General features: G+C 39.8%; 1 protein-coding gene across 2 annotated transcripts in view; it reads left to right on the top strand.

Annotated features, from left to right (window-relative positions):
- Positions 1 to 21443, top strand: part of bcas3 (BCAS3 microtubule associated cell migration factor) — a 1146863-nt gene that overhangs the window by 552704 nt on the left and 572716 nt on the right. For both annotated transcript variants that reach the window (XM_060847956.1, XM_060847957.1), the window contains exon 16: positions 4647 to 4797. In XM_060847956.1, coding sequence (XP_060703939.1) covers positions 4647 to 4797 — 151 coding nt within the window. The remainder of the gene's footprint in view (positions 1 to 4646; positions 4798 to 21443) is intronic.

A 21443-nucleotide genomic window follows, 5' to 3' on the forward strand; every position in this document is an offset into this window, starting at 1 on the left:
TTGGTATGCCAACACAGTAATAATTCGAAAAACAAATGAATGTTGTTATTTATTACGAAGGGAATGGAATATAAAGGATGGTTGTTTTCTTTCAGCTGTACAGGATATTGGTGAGATCGATTTGGAATATTGTGTATAATCTGGTTTTCTTATTTTAAAATAAATATGATCACTTTAGAGGTGATTCAGAGAAGGTTCAGTTGATTCATTCTTTGTTTGAAGGGTTTGTCTAATGAAGGAAGGTTGACTAGATTAGGCCTGTATCCATTGAAATTTTGAAGAACAAGAGATGGTCTTATTGAAACATAAATCTTGATGGGACTTAACAAGGCGGATACAAATTGGACCTTCCCTCTTGCAGGGTAAACTAAAACTAAATGACACTATTTAAGAATAAGAGGTCTGTCTTCTTTTTCTCTGCTTCATAAAAGCTCAACATCTTAAACCCATCAGTAGTTATCTCACCAGGTGGCTTATCTATTCAATCAGTTCAAATCACAGGCTGTTTTGACCCATTGCTTAAAAAAATGTTTCTGACACTTAAAAAATTGTTACCATCGCAGAACTAAAGACCAAAAGCCATTTACCTATGCACTGCCACCCAAATTCCCAAGTAATAGTAATAATATAATAAAAATTGATCATATCAGTCTAATCTGGAAGTGAAGTCATCTTGGGTCAGAATTTAATGCCCTCCTCTGAGGCACATTGGTGCAGGATGGCTATTTAATCAGTTGATTGGGGGGGGGGGGGGGGGGCAGTTGGAGATTGGGGAAACTGCTACAATGCTTCACCTCATTCATGACTGGGCAGTTCACCATGCAGGAACCCTGAAAGGCTGTAGGGCTGTAGTGGACTTGTGGCCTTCTGATGGAGGTTCCCTTGCTGTCCAGCAATCAGTATCCATTCAAGAAATACAACATTAGGAAGGGGTTGGTTCACTGAGAGAATCCTGCTGCCATTGTCATTGATCCCTGTGGGCTCATGCCTAGTCCATCTGGTACCTAAGTCTCTTGTTTACCAGCGCCATTAATGAATGCATTACCAGCAGCAGAAGCAGTCTCCTTAGTGGCGCTGCTAAGCAATGCACAGTTGCTGGTCACTGATTGGCAAGTAGGGCAGCATTTCCACTCATTGGTTTCGCCAGCTCTGTAGCAAGAAGCAACCTTCAATGTCTTGTTAGATACTACACTTGGTATAAAAGTTCCTTGTCACCCCACTTACCTCTTCTGTTAAATTGCCAAAATTTCAAATTATTTTATATTGGATTGAAAGTTTGTTTTATCCTTCCTTTAGAGTTTTCTGTATTTATTTATACTGTTAACCATTCCACTTGTAACTTTGTTATTTTTTCTTTAGTAGGACGCTGTGAGTCAGTGATTACAAATTTCATTGCTGCTAGTTGTCTTTGAAGAACCTGTGGCTTTGTATCATAATACAATAGGTATTATGCTATTGTAGTTTGAGTCGTACTCTCCTTCCTTCCTTGAGTCTCTTAAGAAACTAAAGATAACTATTGGCAGGCTGTTGTGATAATAAACATCTGTGATACACTTTCTGTTACTTACCTTTCTAACAAAAGCATGAAAAATTAGAAAAAAAAAACTTGGTGTGAATTTAACTTTTATGAAGTTGACATCTAATAGTTGCTTTGTGTCACTTTATTAAAAAGTCATGGTGCGCCTCCCCAGTGCAGTTCCAGACTCTGCATTGCCACTCAACACTGTGAAGGTAATGAACTTCCTGTAGCATCTTTCTGTAGCAACCAGTACTTGACAGCTTCACTGGAGATGTTATAAAGCATAGTCTTGAAATGCCTTCAGTTGGGTCTGAGAGCACAAAGCAGATTAAAAGTCTATATACCTATCGCCTCCATCATGACTACAGCAACTTGACAAAGCTTCTTTGACAACACTTTTCAAACAATGACCTCCACAATATAAGACAAGGGAAGCAGGCACATAAAAGCCACATCACCTCTAAAATTCTCTCCAAGTCCCACACTATTCTGGAAAAGGTTTAGACTTGGGCATATTATCATCATTTCTTCATTGTTGCTGGGTTCAAATCCTGGAACTCTATATCTTACAGTGCTTTTCATTCACAGGATGAGGGCATTGTTATCCATGCCAGCAATTATTGACCATTCCTAATTGCCCTGGGGGCAGATAAGAGTTAACCACATTGCTGTAGGTCTGGAATCACATTTTAGGCCAGACCTGGTAAGGGTGGCAGATTCCTTCCCTAAAGGATATTTGTGAACCAGATGGATTTTTCCTGATAATTGGTAACAGATTCATTGTTAGCAATAGACTCTTAATTCCAGATTTTTAAAAAATGAATTCAAATTCCACTAGCATTTGAACCTAGGTTCCTAAATATTACCTGGATCTCTGAATCAACAGTCTGGCAATAACACCAGTAGGTTGACGCCGCCCCATTGTACACATTAGTGTATCTGCATCGTCCAAGAAGCAGTGTTCAAGACCATCTGCTCACGCACATGGAGAATGGGGAAAATGCAACAAATACTGGCATCGCCAGCAATGTTCTTATCTTGAGAATGAATAATAAGAAGTGAGGAAGAAAGAACTCTAAGTTTTTTTTGCTTTTTATGCAATTCACCCATTGTGTGCCACGACTAAGGCCATTTTAAATCTGAATCCTTTTATGCTGCATTTCTCTTAAGAGTTATGATTGATCACATTGTGTTCTAATGAAGAATCAATTAGTTTGCTTATATAAAAATGTATTCTGTGTGATTGTTACTAAATGCTGAGCCATTCGTTATTTTTCCTTTTTTTCTCATTTTTAGCTTAGTGCTGAGTTGCAGCTGAGAATTGAATTTTGAACTTGGAACATTTCAAAATGTTTTGAAAAAAGAGAGAGAAAAAAACAGAGTGAACTGCCTCTTACTGGGTTTTGGGCAGGAGGCAGTCTTGCTTCACAGCTGCCAAATTGGAAGCTTCAAATAAGGGGAGCAGTTACTGTCTCTACTCTGTCTGTGCCCCTCATAATCTTAATTGTCGCTATCATGACCTCCCCACAATCTTCTGTGGTCCAAAGAAACAAACTGAACTTACTCAGTCTTTCTTTGTAGCTAAGATGCTCCATCCTATGTAACAACCTGGTGCATCTCCAATGTAACCAGATCCTTCCTAAGTGTGGACACCAGAACTTCACACAGTTCTCCAACTGTAGTTTAACCAAAATTCTCTACAGCTTCAATATAACCTTCCTGCTTATAATCTATGCCTTGACTGATAAAGGCAAGCCCCTGAATGTGTATAAACTACTTTATTAAACTGCCCTGCTGCCTTCAGGGATCTGTGGACAAGCACCCTGAGATTCCATTGTTTCTCTTTAGCTTCCTAGTGTCTGCCATTCACTGAGTACTCTTATTGGCTTTTCCACAGCCCATCACCTTGAAATAACTTGAATTAAAACATAAAAACAAAACCGAGAGGGAACCCACAAATCAACACAGACAGGTGTAAGGTCAAGCTAAATGAATCTGTTAATTTATTGGGCTTTGGGAGGGAATAGAAGAAACCATGAAGTTTGCTTGATTATCATAAGAACCCAAATTGGTTCACTAGTTTAGGAAGAGAACCTGTCAATGCTTGCAGAAGACCACAGAAAGAGAGAGAGAGAGAGAGAGAGAGACGGCATGCTGGCAGAAGTATGGGGTGAAGGAGAAGGATTTTCTTACATATTGGCTCGCAAAAGTGGACTTTAGCTGGCATTGAGGCTAAACTGTGCTCATCTCAGGAAGACATCACAAGAGGTCTTTTGAAACAGAGTGAACATTTCCAAGGGTAAACTGAAAACCAGTAGTTCTCCTGGGGGTGTAAATAGTTCTTCCTAGCTCACTACAAACTGACTTTGAAAGTCAACAAACTAATGGCTGAGATCATTATAAAGTTAATTACCTCAGTTGTGATACAGTGCATGGGCATGCCTTATATCTAATAGGGAAGTACGATTCACCAGCTTTGAGATACCAACCACTTTAAGCTTTGATCTGTGTGGAACAGATTGTGAACAACCATCTTGAGCAGAACACATTAAGGCAGAATTTTAGGAGATGCCATTAGAGAGAGGACTCTCAACAGGGAGATGGAGTATGGCAAACCATTGCATTGAACCATGTTACCAGGTGCTACAACCTGAAGAACCATTACAACAAAACAAAGGAGCCTGCAGTCCATTTCAGAATTTGTTCTACCGAGTTAATTGTGATAACACCCTCCAGCCATTGACTGTAGAAGCCATTGCAGCTGCTGAGTTCTGACTTAACTTTTCAGCCCCTTCACTTTGAATTGAGTGTGAGCAGTATGGACATAGGCTGCTGCCAAGAGTAAATCCATTGAAATAACTGCTTGCCAATGCGACTTAATATTAAACACATTTGAAACAGTATCACTTAAAGCACTCTACCCTGCATCTGCCAACTGAACCACTAGGGGTGGCAGTGTATTCAGTGCTGAAGGAGTTAACCATCTCAGTTGAAATAGATATTATGTTTAATATTAAAGGGAAACGGACTTTATCAGCAGCCCATTGTTCAGAGAAATAGCTCAGTTTCCTGGTAGTTCGGTAGTTCTCGGGAATAATCTTAATTTCTTTCTCTCTGTATTTTGCAGACAAACTGAGCAACCAGGACAGTTACAACAGCTTCACAAACAACAACCTAGGAAATCCACGGCTCTCACCAATCCCAACTCTGACGATTGTCTTGCCCCTGGCGCAGATCAAACAACCAATGACACTGGGAACCATCACGAAGCGTACAGGGTAATGGATTTTGACTTAAGTTTCCAGTATGATTTTAGTAGCACAAGCAACCAAACAGATTAACATAAAACATATGTATAGACACCAGTCACGCTTGCTCAGCAAATCCACACGCAAATTGAATAAATGACAAGGCAGTCTTAAATGCATTTTCCACCACAATAAGCCCTACTACATTTGACTATATACTGCACATGTCCTATGCTATTGGTATTCTGACAATTTTAAAACGCAGAACAAGTGCAGGTGGCACCTTTAATGGATGCCTAAAAGTTAATAACAAGAAAGTTCAAAATATATAATCTGCAGGGTATGCCAGTTACTTAAAAGCATGACAGGAATCAGTTAATTTTGAGGCAGCACTAAATGCATCATCAATGAAACATGTGGTAGTTTAAAGAAAAAACATGATGGTATAAAATATAGTGTATGCAGCAGACTGCCATAGGCAGATGGTGTTAAAATGCAGTTTGGTAGATTATAGGGTTTAGAGATTGAAAAGCAACTTTTTTTTTGCTTAGAACTTACAAAAGCTTCCCCATTGCCTGCAGTGGTCTTTTCCTGTCATACAGACCCTCATGCTTCCATTTGATTTCTCTTTATTCTCATCATTGTAGGTTAGCACGACAATGCAAAATAAAATTAGAATTTGGTCAGAATCTTGATGGGGTCAGAAGGGATGAGTAAGGGTTTCAGCCAAATGACCTTCATCAGAACTCTGATTAAATCGTGACAGCTGAGCATTAATTTATTTTTCTTAATTCAGAATAATAATTTTTGATGCAACTAATTTGTGCAGTGAGATGACATGAGACTGCTGGGTGAAACTTGAAACCCCTATTTTTCATGCGTTTGAAAACAACATGTTGGCCCTGACATTTTATACTGGATTTTTATACATTTATATATAATTCTACAAGTTTACTATTGTGTAGAAGAAGCAGAAGAAGAAAGGGTTGCGGCAAAACATTTCTGTAGTTATCAGTTACTAAGTAAATTGAACTCTGATGAAGGATTTATACCCAAAATATTAGGCAGTCTGATGCTGCTTATGTCAGGCATTTCCAGCTTCTAAAACCATCTTTCTATGTCAGATGTTGGGGTTTGGTGAGACAAAGACATGACCAGAAATGAATTGTTGTCCATTACACTTGTCTAGCTCTTTTATCATATGGAGAATTTCAGGAGTAAAATGTGGAGATTGTTTACGCATAGTGAGATGCTCACTGTAGAGCAACTACAGACATGATGGGCTGAAGGGTATCCTGTACTATAACACTTGCATGATTCTGTGTAAAATGTTCTTAACAGGAGGAAAACAAAAGTAATCAGTGACCTTTTGACAAGTTATGTGATATTTCTTCTATTTTAGAAGTATACATCGGCACACTTAACTCATTCGTATGATAGTGTCAGCTTGACTCAATTAATAATCACCCTTAATGTATTGTCAGTCAGGGCTGTGGCTTTGAATCTTGTTTCAGGATTTAACAGTCTAATCTATGGTGCAATTCCGAGAGAGCACTGCAGTGTTGGAGCAGGTGGCACCTTAGGGGAGGCCCAAAAGTTAAGGACAAGAAAACCCAGAATAGATAGTTTCAGAGTATGGCATTACTTAAAGAGTACTGTGGGAGTTAATTAATCTTGGGTCTGCTTTTGACTGCAATTTTACACTCATGTTTCATGTAACTATTCATATGGATGTTGGATATTTTATGGCACTACCTTTAGATTTCACTGGGTTGTGCACCAGAAATCATGCTGCTGCACTATTACCACATCACAAGTGTGAAAAGAATTAGTCAATAATCCAAAGTCGCCAGATTAAAAGAAAAATGCCCTTCAGGTTTCTGCATTTCGCAAGAAAATAATTTTATTCATAACAAATTGTCTTTAACCAATTAGAAATGAGGAAATATGAATCGCTACTGTAAAACAAATTTTATAATTTAATGCTGCCCCTTTTCAAATCTCCCCTGGACAATCGGTCAGACTGGCTAAACACTTCAACTTCCCCTCCCACTCCAACAAGACTACATCAGGGAGACAGGACCGCTTTTTGCAGATCATTTCAGAGACCATGTCTGGGACACCCACATCCACCAACACCACTGCCCTGTGGCTGAACACTTCAACTCCCTCTCCCACTCCGTCAAGGAAATACAGGTCCTGGGCATCCTCCACCACCAGACTGTTACCATCCGATGCCTGGAAGAGGAACGCCTCATATTCAGCCGTGGGATCCTGCATCCACACGGGATAAATGTGGCTTCCTCATTTCCCCTCTCCCCACATTATCCCATTCCCAAGCCTCCAATTTGGCACTGCCCTCCGGACCTGTCCATCATTCCCCCCTCTGACCTATCATCTTCTTCCTCACCTTTATCCACCTATTGATTTCTCACCTACCTCACCCCTAACCCCACCACCCCTCCCATTTGTCTCTCAGACCCTGGCCCACAAGCCTCATTCCTGATGAAGGGATTATGCTCGAAACCTTGATTCACCTGCTCTTCGGATGCTGCCTGACCTCCTGTACTTTCCCAGCAGCACACTCTCAACCCTCACTTTCTCTTAATCAGTCAGACACAGAAGGCATGGATATTAAGAGTGGTAAGGGGGAAAATGTATCAGGGAAACATAGGTCAACAGCACCAATCGGGACCACAGGAAGTGGTTATTTGGTTCTGTTAGTTCCTTCCAATTTTAGTTCTTTGTTGTTAATACAAGTTTGTTTGCATGCTGATGCCCTCTTTTATTCACTGATTGAGAATTTGTCCTTTCACTTTTGTTTGAAGGCATCTTATTCCTCCTTCAAAACATATTTACAGAGAAGAGTGAATAAAAGACAGAGCTAGCTATTACTGGCGTCTTACTGGTGCCTCCACGCGAGGAGAGACACAGATTTTTTGTTGCTTTATCTTTGGCTGGTTCTCTGCCGCACCAGTTGAACACAAGCCATGGTTAGGAGCCAAGCAGTTTTCCCTTTTCGCAGAACTCACCAGCTCCATGGTACCTGCCACTCACACTGTTCCAGGAAAAATACAACATTGTGTACAACTCACAATGTGCTCCAGTGAATGTGACTTTTGAAACTGCAGCCATCTCCTTGCATAGTCTCCTTTGGTTAAAGTAGTATTTTCCTTTTTTGTCCAAAGTCCATAAATGAAGAAAACAAAAAGATTCACACGACTGAAAGAGTGAGGATTATTCCTGTTAAAGAGGCCAACGTCTTTTCCCTAACCAATACGAATTCAAGAAGCTTTTACTAGCTGGGGTTGTAGGGGTGTGGGTTGGGAGTTGACCTTAACAGCAATGAGAAAAGAGAGAAGATTGGTACAGAAGTTAAAGGGAGCAAGTTAAATGGACGAGGCAGGCAAGAGCATGACAGAGAATGAGGAAACACTGATAAATTAAACTGCATTTATTTCAATGCAAAAGGCCTGACAGGTAAAGCAGATGAAACCAGTGAATGGATGGAAATGTGGAATAGATTATCATAGCTATTACAGAAACATGGTTGAGGGAGGGACAAAACTGGCAACTTAATGTTCTGGCATGTATGTGCTGCAGAAATGATAGAAAAGGAAGCAAGAGATGAGGGAGAGTAGCATTTTTGATGAGGGAAAACATCATGGTTGTACTTGTAGAGGACATTCCTCGGGACTTGTACAATGAAGCTATATGCGTGGAATTGAGAAATAAGGGGATAAATACCCTCATGGAATTCAGGCCCCCCCCAATAGTCAATGGGAAATGGAGAAGCAAATATGTAAGGAAATGGAGGATTTCACTTATAAAAATAGGCTGGATAGGCTTTTTTTCACTGGAGCTTAGGAAGTTGAGGGATGACCTTGTAGAGGGGCATAAATAAGGTGAATAACAAAGGTCTTTTCCCTAAGGTGGGGAAATTAAAAGCTAGGGAGCATATTTTTAATATGAGAAGAAAAAGATTTCAAAAGGACATGAGGGGCAACTGTTTTACTCAGACAGTAGTTAGTATGTGCAATAGAGGAGGTGGTGGATGCAGGTATAGTTACAATGGGTAAGGACAGTTGGATAAGTACGTGAATAGGAAAGGTTTGGAGGGATATGGGCCAAACACATGCAGGTGGGACTAGTTTGATTTGAAAACATGGTCTGTGTGGACTAGTTGGCCAGAAGGGTCTGTTTCTGTGCTATATGACTGTGATTATATCTGTAAGAATAATTAGGTTGTAATGATAGGGGATTTTAACTTTCCTAATCTAGTGTGGGACTGCCATAGTGTTAAGGACTTGGATGGGGAGAAATTTGTTAAGTGTGTTCAAAAAAATTATCTTTGTCAATATATAAATGTATCTACTGGAGAAGGAGCAAAACTCAACCTTCTCTTGGGAAATAAGGAGGGATAAGTGCTTGAGGTGACAATGGGACAGCACCTTGGGAGCAGTGACCATAATTATATTGGTTTTAAAATAGTTGTGGAAAAGGATAGGCCGTGTTTAAAACTTCAAGTTCGAAATTGAAGCAAGGCCAATTTTGATGGTGTTAGACAGCAACTTTCAAAAGTTGACTGGTGGAGGTTGTTAGGAAAAAGTGAGGACTGCAGATGCTGGAGGTCAGAGTTAAAATGTGTGGCGCTGGAAAAGCACAGCAGGTAATGCAGCATCAGAGGAGCAGGAGAATCGACATTTCGGGCATAAGCCCATGGCTATCTGACCTGGTATGCTTTTCTAGCACCACACTTTTCAATTCTGGTGGAGGCTGTTCGCAAGCAAAGGAATGACTGATAAGTGGGAGGCATTCAAAAGTGAGCTAACATGAGTTCAGAGAAAATGTGTTTCTGCCAGTATGAAGGGCAAGGCTGGCGAGAATAAGGAACACTGGATGACTAGAAATATTGAGGCTGTGGTCAAGAAAAAGAAGGAGACATTAGTCAGATATAGACAGCTGGGATCAAGTGAATCCTTAGAAGAATATAAGGGCAGTAGGAGTATACTTATGAAGGAAGTCGGAAGAGCAGAAAGGGGATGTGAGACTGCTTTGACAGGTAGGTTAAGAAGAATTAAATGGGACTCTACAAATAATTGTGCGCAAAAGAGTAACCGGGGAGAGAATGTTCTACCTAAGACTCCGCTAAGTGAGAGAGACATCTGGTACAGGGATGCAGTTAGTGTAAGGATCACAGAAAGGGCCCAGCAAGGGTAAGAGATATAGTTGACCTGACGATGTAGTATAACGATCCTAAATAAGCATGTTGACCAGATGAAAGCTGAGAATTTGCAAATGGTGTGGGAGAGAAACGTGGCTTGCCCCTCAGAAGTGCTGCCAGAACTGCAGATTCACCCTCTCCATCAGACATTGTCAAGCCCTCTGAATCAGTGATGGACATGACAGATATAGCCACTGGAAGAAAAATTTGCAGAGGCGCTCTTGGCATGAGAGGCAAGCTCCCACACATCTCACAACTCCTATGTCAGTTATCAAGTCAGAGGAACCTGACCCTGTACTAAAACACCTTTCCCCTAGAGAAATGATCGGCTTATGTTTACAGATTCAGACGGGGATGGACGTGAGTGATTGTGACGAGGTAAGCCAGGTAGACCTCACAGAATATGAGTTCCATGACTGGGACTGTTAATCTGGTCTAAACAGGGAGCTCTGGCTGTCAAACAAAAAGAGTGAGTGTCAGAAATACTGAGACTCTGATGTCTGACTCTGGATGAGGCAGTATGAAATTAAGGACTGTTCATGTGTAAATAAAGGGTGACTTTATGATGCAATACCAGGCTCCATGGAGTTATTTCAATTTATTTCACTGTTACCTTGACTAATCTCTTAAGGGAGGAAAAAGTTACAGATGGGCAGAGGATTTTTCGAAATAGTTTTAGAAAATATTGATAAGGTTAGGCACAGCTTTCAATGTTGGGAGTGTGGTAGGGTACACAATGAGCTAATATTGGAGGAGCATAATGTTTTGACAGAGGAACAGGACCAAAGGAGGTCATGGAAATTAGATTAGATTACATTACCTACAATGTGGAAACAGGCCCTTCAGCCCCACAAGTCCATATCCACCCTCTGAAGAGTAATCCACCCAGACCCATTTCCCTCTGACTAATGCACCTAACATGGCCAATTCACCTGACCTGCACATCTTTGAACTGTGGGAGGAAACCAATGCAAACACAGGGAGAATGTGCAAACTCCACACAAATAGTCACCCAAGGCTGGAATTGAACCTGGGACCCTGGTGCTGTGAGGTAGCAGTGCTAACCACTGAGCCACCATGCTGCCTGAGCTGGGACAGGATGAGATTGTGAAAGATCTGAGGATGGGAATTTGGATGTATTGGGAGACAGGATCAATATAGGTCAGCATCATAAGAATGCTGTTTGAGTAAGACATGATCCAAAGTAAGATACAGATAGCAGAATTTTAGAAGAACTGATTTTTATGGAGCAAGAGTGGGGTGGGGCAGGGGGGGTGTGTGTCGTGGGGGGGGCTGCCTTGGAGAGCATTGGAATAGTTGAACTTGAGGGTTGAAATTAAGGAATGAGAGTTTGAATAGTAGTTGAACTAAGGCATGGAAGGAAATGGGTATGCTGCAGAAGTGGAACTTGCAGGTTTTTATATTAGAGATAATGAGGAGCTAGAAGATCAGCTCAGTGTTGAATCAGACATTGTGGTTGTGGACAATCTGATTCAATCTGAGGAACAGGCCAGGAAGGAAATGATGAGCATTTTACAAAGTTTGTGATGGCGACCAAAGATTCTGGGTTCAGCCAAAAGAAAAGTTCTGGTGGGGAATAGTTTTGAAATATTGGAGAGGCAAAGCTGGGTTTCATCATTATGCGTATATGAGGAGAAGGTAAAGGATAGATCTCTGGGGCAGTCCAAAAGTGAAATATGGGGCAGGAAGCAAAGCCAATACTGACAATGCTCTGACCACAATTGGATAGGGAAGAGTAGAACCAATCAGAATGGAAACAAAATGAAGTCAAGGTCATCAAATATCAGACAGCCTCAGAAATATCATAGCAAATTGTATGCCAAGGACTAAGTAGTAAAAATCGTAAAAGTGTAGTTATAATAGACATGGGAAGAAGCTTTATCTAGGGTTGCAAATGGAAGAATTGTGGTTGTTCTCTCTCATAATGTTCTCAAACTGCATCGCAGTAGCAAAAGAACAGCTTCTGCACAGGTTGAGCACAGTTGGTCGCTTGAAGCCACAGGATAATCTCAGCTGCCCAAAAATATTTAAAGGGCTGGAGCGTTTGCACAAATCAACCACATGCTGCAAAAAGTAATAGAAGATACAGTGGTTGGAATTTGGGAGATGATATAGTTAATCTTGAGACAGAAATTATGTTAGATGGCAAAGTTGAAAATCTAGAACAAAAATAGTAATTTCTATCTTCGCTATAGATCTCCAGCATCCCCAAATCTATGTTTTATTGAAAATCAATAACATTTATTGAGCTATTCAGACAATTTATTTACAGCAATTCTTTTTATCACTTGGTAATAAAAGTATTTCAAAGAATGAAAGTTTAGTAAAATGTTCAATGTCTTACACCGCTAATGACAAAGAGTTGTTTACTTGGCAGTTGTAGAAACTCACTATTGACAACCCAAGTTGAAAAATTTAAAAACAAAGCAGAAATTGTTGAGAAGCTCAGCAGGTCTTGCAGCATCTGTGGAGAGACATCAGAGTTAATGTTTCAGGTCCAGTGACCCTTAGAACTTGGAAAATTTAGATATATATATATATTAAATGTCAAATGAAATCCATTTATTTTTCTAACCTCCACCTCAATTAAATTTCTAGCAGTTGTCAGTCTTTAAGGTTATGGCTGGGCAATTTAGCTTTGCTGGAAGTAACAGCATTTGTAACAGCATTGCTGAATTTTTAGCTAAGGATCCAGTGATTCATGGACAAATTAGTGGTTCACATCACATTTGCCTCATTCGCTACTGACTGCTACTCAGTATCAGAATTGCACTGGATACAGTCTCCAAATGCTCATTGTAATGTTATTAGAATAGGCAGTCAGTAGCAATATACTGGGGATGTGGCAAGTACAACCTGACTATACCTCGCAAACTATGTTTCTTGTTAAAGCGGCAGGGATGTGTCAAAAAGAAAAAGTGCTGAATAATTTACGAAAAGGTGACCAAAAGCTTGGTTGGTAAAGATTTTCAGACGATCTTAAAGGCTTATTGAGTTGAAGAGATTTGGGCAGGGAATACTAGAGGTTGCTGACGACACAGCTGCCAATGATAAAACTGTATAAAATAGTGATGCTTTTGGCCAAGATTCTAAGAGCAGAGTGATTTCAAAAGGTTATAGGGTTGGAAAAGGTTAAAGTGATAAGGAAATATGGAGTGATTTGAAAATGAGGCTGAGAACTGCAGGGCAAAGAGAGCCAAGTAAGAGATGCAAAGATGCACAACCTATTGTGCTTTCTATCCTTGTGGCAAGTGGACCAAGTCTCCTGAATAGAGAAGCATTGTTTGTAAAACCTGTGCTTGTTCATGGATGTGATACTAATCTCTGCCAGCTCTTGAGCAAAGAGCTCGAGGGGCAGCCTTCATCTAGCACTACTCTCTGTGACAACTAAGGTAACAGCAGTTCTCAATCTTTAAAGTACTGATATCTTGAGGGCTGAAATGATGATGTTATAAGGTTAGTGTTAACTCAATCCAGAAAGATCAGAGATGTGGCAGGGATTGCACATAATATTTTAAAGAACCCTGGCAAATTTGGGGCATTCTCTTTGATGCAAAAAAAACCCAGTTGTATCCACTCTGCCAACAGAATACATTTCAGCACTACAACTAATTTGGGATCTAACACGATTTGCTGTCTTACCATCAGTTCACGCTGTTTGTGGATCTGCTTACACTGGACGTCATCTTCATGGGCTTATGCCCATTCTGTTCAAATCTAACAAGAACAGATTATTGCAACATAACAAAAGGTTGATACAATGCTCAGAATGCAGGAAGAAGGATTTCTGAGTGTCAGACAGGAGGCAGTGATGAAGTTAAACCATCTGAGAGCTGGGTTTATATTTGGTCAGTTTTAATGGAATAATAGTCTGCTGTCTCACGGTGAAAGGAAATCTGAGTGGAATTAACTTTTGCAACGATCAAGTAACTTTCCTATTATGGATTGTAAATAGAATTACATTGACTTGTTCAACATTTAAAACAGGTCATAGGGGCTATGGTGAAATTTGCCAGATTGTTTGTTTTATGTCCACATCCTCCGGAGAATCATAATATTATAAGTGTCAATAGGATTGAATAGTCATGCTTACCTGAAACATAATTACACCCACTGCATTAGCCAGTTCCAATTAGACTCTTATACTGATATATATAACTCAGGATAACTAATCCCCTTTCTAGAGTCATAGAGTCAGAGAGATGTACTGCATGGAAACAGACCCTTTGGTCTAACTCGTCCATGCCGACCAGGTATCGTAACCTAATGTGGTCCCATTTGCCAGCACTTGGCCTAGATTCCTCTAAACCCTTCCTATTCGTATACCCATCCCGATGCCTTTTAAATCCTCTGGCAGCTCATTCCATACATGCACCACCCTCTGCATGAAAAGTTGCCCCTTAGGTCCTTTTTCTATCTTTCCCCTCTCACCTTAAACCTATGCCCGCTAGCTCTGGACTCCCCTGCCACAGGGAAAATACCTTATCTATTTACCCTATCCATGCCCCTCATGATTTTATAAACCTCTATAAGGTTACCCTTCGTCCTCCAATGCTCCAGGGAAAACAGCCTCAGCCTGTTCAGTCTCTCCCTACAGCTCAAATTCTTGTATATCTTTTCTGAACCCTTTCAAGTTTTGCAACATCTTTCCGAGAGAAGGAGACCAGAATTGCATGCAATATTCCAACAGTGGCCTAACTAATGTCCTGTACAGCTGCAATATGACCTCTCAACTCCAATATTCAATACTCTGACCAATAAAGGAAAGCATATCAACCACCTTCTTCACTGTTGTATCTACCTGCAACTCTACGTTCATGGAGTTAAGAACCTGCACTCCAAGGTCTCTCTGTTCAGCAACATTCCTTGGGACCTTACGATTAAGAGCTTAGGTCCTGCTCTGATTGGCTTTTCCAAAATGTAGCACCTCGCATTTATCTAAATTAAACTCCATTGCTACTCCTAAGCCCATTGGCCCATCAAAAGGCGGGTAGGTGTATGGTATGTTGAATGATGACAGAAATTGAGCATTTGGTTAAGAAAAAGAAGGAAGCATATGTCAGGTATAGATAAGATAGATGGAGTGAATCTTTAGAGAATACAGGCAGTAGGAGTATACTTAAGAAGGAAATCAGAAGGGCAAAAAGGGGACATTGGATAGCTTTGGCAAATAGGGTTAAGGAGAATCCAAAGAACTTTGACAAATGCATTAAGGATAAAATGGTAACGAGAGAGAAAACAGGATCTCTCAAAGATCAGCAAGGCAGCCTTTGTGTCGGGCCACAGGAGATGAGGAAGATACTAAATGAGTATTTTGCAACAGTGTTTACTGTGGAGAAGGATATGAAAGTTATAGAATGGAGGGAAATAGATGGTACCATCTTGAAAAATGTCTAAACTACAGAGGAGAAGGTGCTGGATATCTTGAAATGCATAAAGGTGGATAATTCCTCTGGACCTGATCAGGTGTATCCTAGAACTGTGTGGTAAGCTAGAGAAGTGATTGCTGGGCCCATTGCTGAGATCTATGCATCATCGATAGTCACAGAAGACTGGAGGTTGACTTACATGGTATCACTAAGAAAGGTGATAAGGACAAGCCAGGGAACTACGGTGAGCCTGATTGTTGGTGGGCAAGTTGTTGGAGGGAATCCTGAATACAGCAAAGTTCTTCATGGTTAACAAGGTTAGATCACATGAGATAGAGGGAGAACTAGCCATTTAGATATAGAACTGGCTCGAAGATAGAAGACAGTGGATGATGGTGGAGGATTGCTTTTCAGACTGGAGGCCTGTGACCAGTGGAATGCCACAAGGATCGATGCTGGCTCCACTACTTATCATCATTTATATAAATGATTTGGATGGGAACATAGGAAGTATAGTTAGTAAATTTGCAGATGACATCAAAATTGGAGGTGTAGTGGACAGCGTAGACCTCAAACCACAAATTGGTGAAGAAGGAAACTAAGTTTATCTTCCTCTCAATTTCAGATTTATTCATAAAGTAAATAATTAGAAATGTATACTTGTAACTTTGTAAATGATCACTGATGCAGATAAGTCTCTTTATATTAAGGAAAATATGGACATGTTATGACGTGCATTTATGGCCATCACATCCTGAGATGAGACTTGAACTCCAAGACCTTCACATTCCTAAACCATAAGATACCCCCACCACCGCCTTACAATAAATCAATCTAGTTAATCACATCTCCTAACTCAGAAGTAAAGACACTATCAGTGTGCCACAAACCCCACAATTATTATTAATCAATCTATTGCAACTATTTATGACATCTTCTCCAGGGCAGATGAGAGCTGGATACAGACTTTCTGTGAGGTAGGAATACTATTTCTATATCACAAGATTCTCTTTAGTTGCTTTATTTGTGCCCAAATAGTCCTCTAATGAATGCCATCTTTAACCTTAATTTATATAATTAACATTCCTGACTTTGGAAGTTTTTGTCCGAGTTTTATGAACGACAAATGAAAGTTGATCTTTATCTCAAGATGGCTGGAGTACAAAGAGTTGGTACCTATATTACAATGATATAAAGCTCTGATTAGACTCCATTAAAGGTATTGTTCCAGGCATCACAACTCAAAGGATTTATTGGTCATGGACAGGTAAAGTGCCAGATACCCCAGAATTGCATTAGGTTTCAAAGGGTTAACTTATGAGGAAGGACTGCATTGACAAGATTTGTATTTCCTTCTATATAGAATATTAAGAGGTGATCCAGTTGAGGTGTTCAAGATGCTTAAAGGATTTGAAAGGATAAATTAAAAAGTAATTAATCTGATGGGAGAGTCCAGCAGAAGGAGGGTATAATATAAGTTTACAGCTATGCCGTTCAGGGCTGACATCAGCAGGACATTCTCCTTGTAAAATATAGTTGAAATCTGTAAGTTCCCCCTCAAAGAACTGGTATGGGAGACAATATCTATTAAACATTTCAGAGCTGAAATTAATAGATTAGTATTAGGTAAGGGTATTAAGACTTTGGAACCAACATGCATAAATGTGCTAAGATACAGACCAGCAGTATTCTAACTGAACTGTGGAACAGTATCAAGTGACTGAAGAGCCTAATCGTGTTCCTGCATTCCTGATTGGCTCAAATATGTCTTGTGGGTATTTTTCACTAGAATTAGATCAAATTTCAGAGGATTTCCAAAAAGGCAAGTGTGAATCATATTTTCAAAAAAGGGGTACAGAATCAAATTCTAGATCTGTAAATCTTAACTTGACTATTGGGAAAGTGTTTGAAAATATTATCAAGTGTATAATATGAGACCCTCTGGAATGTCATGGAGCAAGTCAATTATTTATTAATTTATTTATTTGATTAGCTTTAATTAGCTAACAGTCCAAACAGATATTGAAGAGACAACAGTATCTCGAAATAAGTAGATGATCTTTTGTCCATGGAACACATATTTTATGCCAAAACTGAATTTTACCTCTAATGACTTATTTATGTACATGTCAGGATGACATGAGGAGCTAGGACATTTTGGGAAGGTCATCAAATGAGACTTTATGGGTAGAACTTTTGAATAAGTAGGGGACAGTCACATTGTTTGGAGTCTCTTGTACGCCCACAAGCAATCAGTGGGCAATTGATGAGCAGATATGTGGACAATTCACTAAGATATGTAAAAATAACAGTAGGATAATGATATCAGGGCTTTTCAACTACCCCAATATTAATTGGGATAATCATAACATAAAAAGATTGGACAGGGTAGATCTCTTGAAGTGTATACAGAAGAGCTTTTTATGTCAACGTGTCTTACAAGGGTCGGTACAGTGCTGGACTTCATTCTGGGGATTGAAACTGGATTGGTGTTTGAGGTGACAGTGAGAGAGCACCCTTATGATAGTGACCACAACACTAGACATTTTAAGTTTGGAAAGGTTGGAATCGAGCCCAGGTCCTGGTGCTGTGAGGCAATAATGATAGCCACTGAGCCACTGTGCCACCAATCTCTGACCAGAGGACTGGCGGACAACTAATGCCATACTTCTTTACCAGAAGTATGGGAGAGAATAGCCCAGGGAACTATGGACCAGTGAGTCTAAAGTTAATGACAGGGAAACTATTGGAGAAAATATTGAAGGAGAAAATTAATCGCCATTCAGAGAGGTAAGGTTTGATCGGGGATAGTCAGCATGCTTTTGTCAGAGGGAGATCATGACTAACAAGTCTGCTGGAATTTTTCAAAGCGGTGGCCAAATGTTTGGATGATCATAGGGCAGTTGATGTAATTTATATAGATTTCAGCAAGGCCTTTGACAAGGTTCCACATGGGAGACTGATAAAGAAGGTAAAAGCTCATGGGATCCAGGATAACCTGGCAAGATGGAACCAAAATTGGCCTAGTGATAGGAGACAGAGTGTGTGGCTTGTGATGCTGTGCAGTGACAACCATAGGGATAAGTGCTGGATCCTCCATTGTTTGTAATATTCAGAAATGATGTAGATGAGAATGTGGGAGGTAGTTAAGTTTGCAGTTGACACAAAAATTGGCTGGGTGGTTAACAGTGAGGAGGACTGTGTTAGATTGCAGGAGGACATAACTGGATTGGTGAGATGGCAGATCAGCGGTAGATGGAATTTAACCCTGATAAATGTGAGTTGAAACACTTTAAAAGAACAAAACCAGGGAATATTTGATGAATGGCAAAACACTAGGAAGCTCAGAAGAACAGAGGGATCTTGGGGTGCTTGTCCACAGATCTCTGAAGCTGGAAGAACACGTTAACAGGGTCGTTAAGAAGGCATCCAGGATGCTTGCTTTAATCAGTTATGGCATGTTGGAACTATACAGACCTTTGGTTAGGCCACAGCTGGAGTATTGTGTGCAGTTCTAGTCACTACTCAATTGGAAGGATACGATTACACTGGAGGGTGTGCCAAGAAGACTTACCAGGATGGTCCCTGAGATAGCAAATTTCAGCTATGAAGAGAGACTGGATAAGCTCGGGGTTATTTTGCAGCACAGAAGTTTAAGGGGACACCTGATAGAGCTGTATAAGTTTATGAGGGTCATGGACTGGGTGAATAGAAATTGGCCATAAAAGGGCGAATAACAAGGGGATGTAATTTTAAAGTGAAATGCAGGTGTCTCAGAGGGGATTTGAGTCAAAATGTTTTCACCCAGTGGATGGTGTTCTGGAATGCACTGACTTGGAGTATGTTTGAGTTGGGAAAGCTAACATACATTAAGAGTTCTTGGATGAACACATGAAGTGTCATAACATTCAAGGTTGTGGGCCCAGTGCTGGAAACTGGGAATGATCGTCATTTATTTTTGTGGTACAGACTTGATACATTTCCACATATCCTATGTATTGAGACTTTGGGTGTATTATGTAGAACATCACAGAAACAGAGGATCATAATGTATTAAAATAGATTTGGAAATTGTTGGTGAGTATTAGATCGGGGCAGCTATTTTGTTGACAGTCATTTACCAGTGGAAGGCCCCAGTGTTAGTGTGGGGCTGCTGTTATTTATATTTTTATAACTATTTTAGGGGAAAACAATAACAAATTGGAAGCAGCAGCAATCAATGGTTATGAATAGGCACAAATTGAAAAAAGTCATTATAATCTTAATCATAGAGGAAGAAGAACAGGCATTTTAATACAGCGAATCATAAGGTTATGAGATTTATCAGAAGGAAGGATGATGTATATTATATGCTAAGTGGGAATATAATTGTTGGAGAGAGAGCTTGAAGTTTTAGTGGACAAGTTACTAATGCCTTCAATATAGTGCTGCTTAAAGGATAAACAGAATGTTGGGATGCATAACAAGGCATTGAACTTATAAAATTAGATGGATACCATTGTATTTGGTCCAAATGAATCTACATCTGGAGTACAAAGTACAAAGATCTTCCTAATCTAGTAAGGATATACAGCTATTCAAGAATCTAAGAATGAACCCATTTACCAATAGTGCAATTTTGTTTGTATAATCTTCAACTTTTTTTTGGAGTACTTGAATTTCTAGTATTGATGAGCTGTCTCAAAGCTCCATAAACCTTGTTTCTTAGCTCTGATTATTCATCCTGACTCCTGCTTTCTCAACATTAGTTGACTTTATCAATGGGGATGTTGAGTACAAATTAAGCAGGCTAATCTGAATCATTATCGGGCTCTGGGGTGGATTGGGTGTTTTGGCTACTAGACAAATTCTGTTTTATTTCTTTTCAATTTTAAAAGAGCATTCTGGGATTACGGAGAGTATACTTTCACCACACCTTAACCTTCTGTTTGGGATCTAACTTGTCCAGAAATAACATCAGCTGGCATCATAACTAAAGGAGACACAGATGTAAGTTGTTTAACAAAGGATGGGAATGGTGGTAAGGAAGAATTTTTTTTCTGCATTGAGTAGTAATAACTTGGAATTTGCGTCCACGAGGGTAGTAGATGTGGCAATGTTCAGTGGTTTTGAAAGGAAATTGAATGGTAACTCCACACATACCTAATGGGGTATGGAAAGAAGGCAGTAAATGAAATTGACTGGATTAGCCTGCAGAGAGCTGGATCAGACTCCACGGACTGACTGTGCTCTTTCCATGTCAAAATTACCTTCTAACACGATTATAATGATGAAGCTACAGTTCATACTTTAGCCCATAGAAGTCAATGTTTTCAGAAAAAGGCATGACAATAATATATGAAGTAAATCTATCTTATTTCCTTCATCTTGGTAGTCATATGTCATGTATAAGTTGCAATCTTACCTTTGGAATATTAATGAGAGCATTTACAATTCTGCTTGTTTCTCTCCACCAACAGTGTATCACAGCACAATACAATTACCATCACAGACAGAGGTAATCTGGCTAGCTGTTGTACAATGCAATGGGAATAGAACAATTGCTTTGGTACTAATGGTTGTGAGGCCTTGAAGCAGTGAATATGTAGTGTGTCTTCAGCAGATGTTTCAACACTTAGTCCCAGGTGCATAAAACAGATGTAATTACAACTGTATGATCAGTAGCTTTAAGACAGTGCTCTCGGGGTTCAAGACTCTTTGTGTCCAGCTGTTTAACTTACTAATCACAGATCAGTCACACATGTACAGGATGCCTCAACAGCCTGATATCTCAATCAATGAAGTGATTTCAGCTACTTAAAAATATATTCTAATTTATTCCTTGTTTATAATTTTAAAGAATTAAATTTTTGAATTTTCACTTTTACACCTCAGTTATGGATAATTTTTCAGTCTGAATGAATGATAATCTAACATCAGATGTTGAGAATCATACATTTCCTTCTTCTGCCAGAAAAGTTGTCTTGTTTTGGTTGAATTGTAGGAACTCAGTGTCTTTGTATCCACATTGCTATTGATATGGTCACTTTATCCCTGAAAAGAATCCTCTGGGTCAAAACGTT

Source organism: Hemiscyllium ocellatum, chromosome 31 (assembly GCF_020745735.1).
Source record: "Hemiscyllium ocellatum isolate sHemOce1 chromosome 31, sHemOce1.pat.X.cur, whole genome shotgun sequence".
NCBI lineage: Eukaryota > Metazoa > Chordata > Chondrichthyes > Orectolobiformes > Hemiscylliidae > Hemiscyllium > Hemiscyllium ocellatum.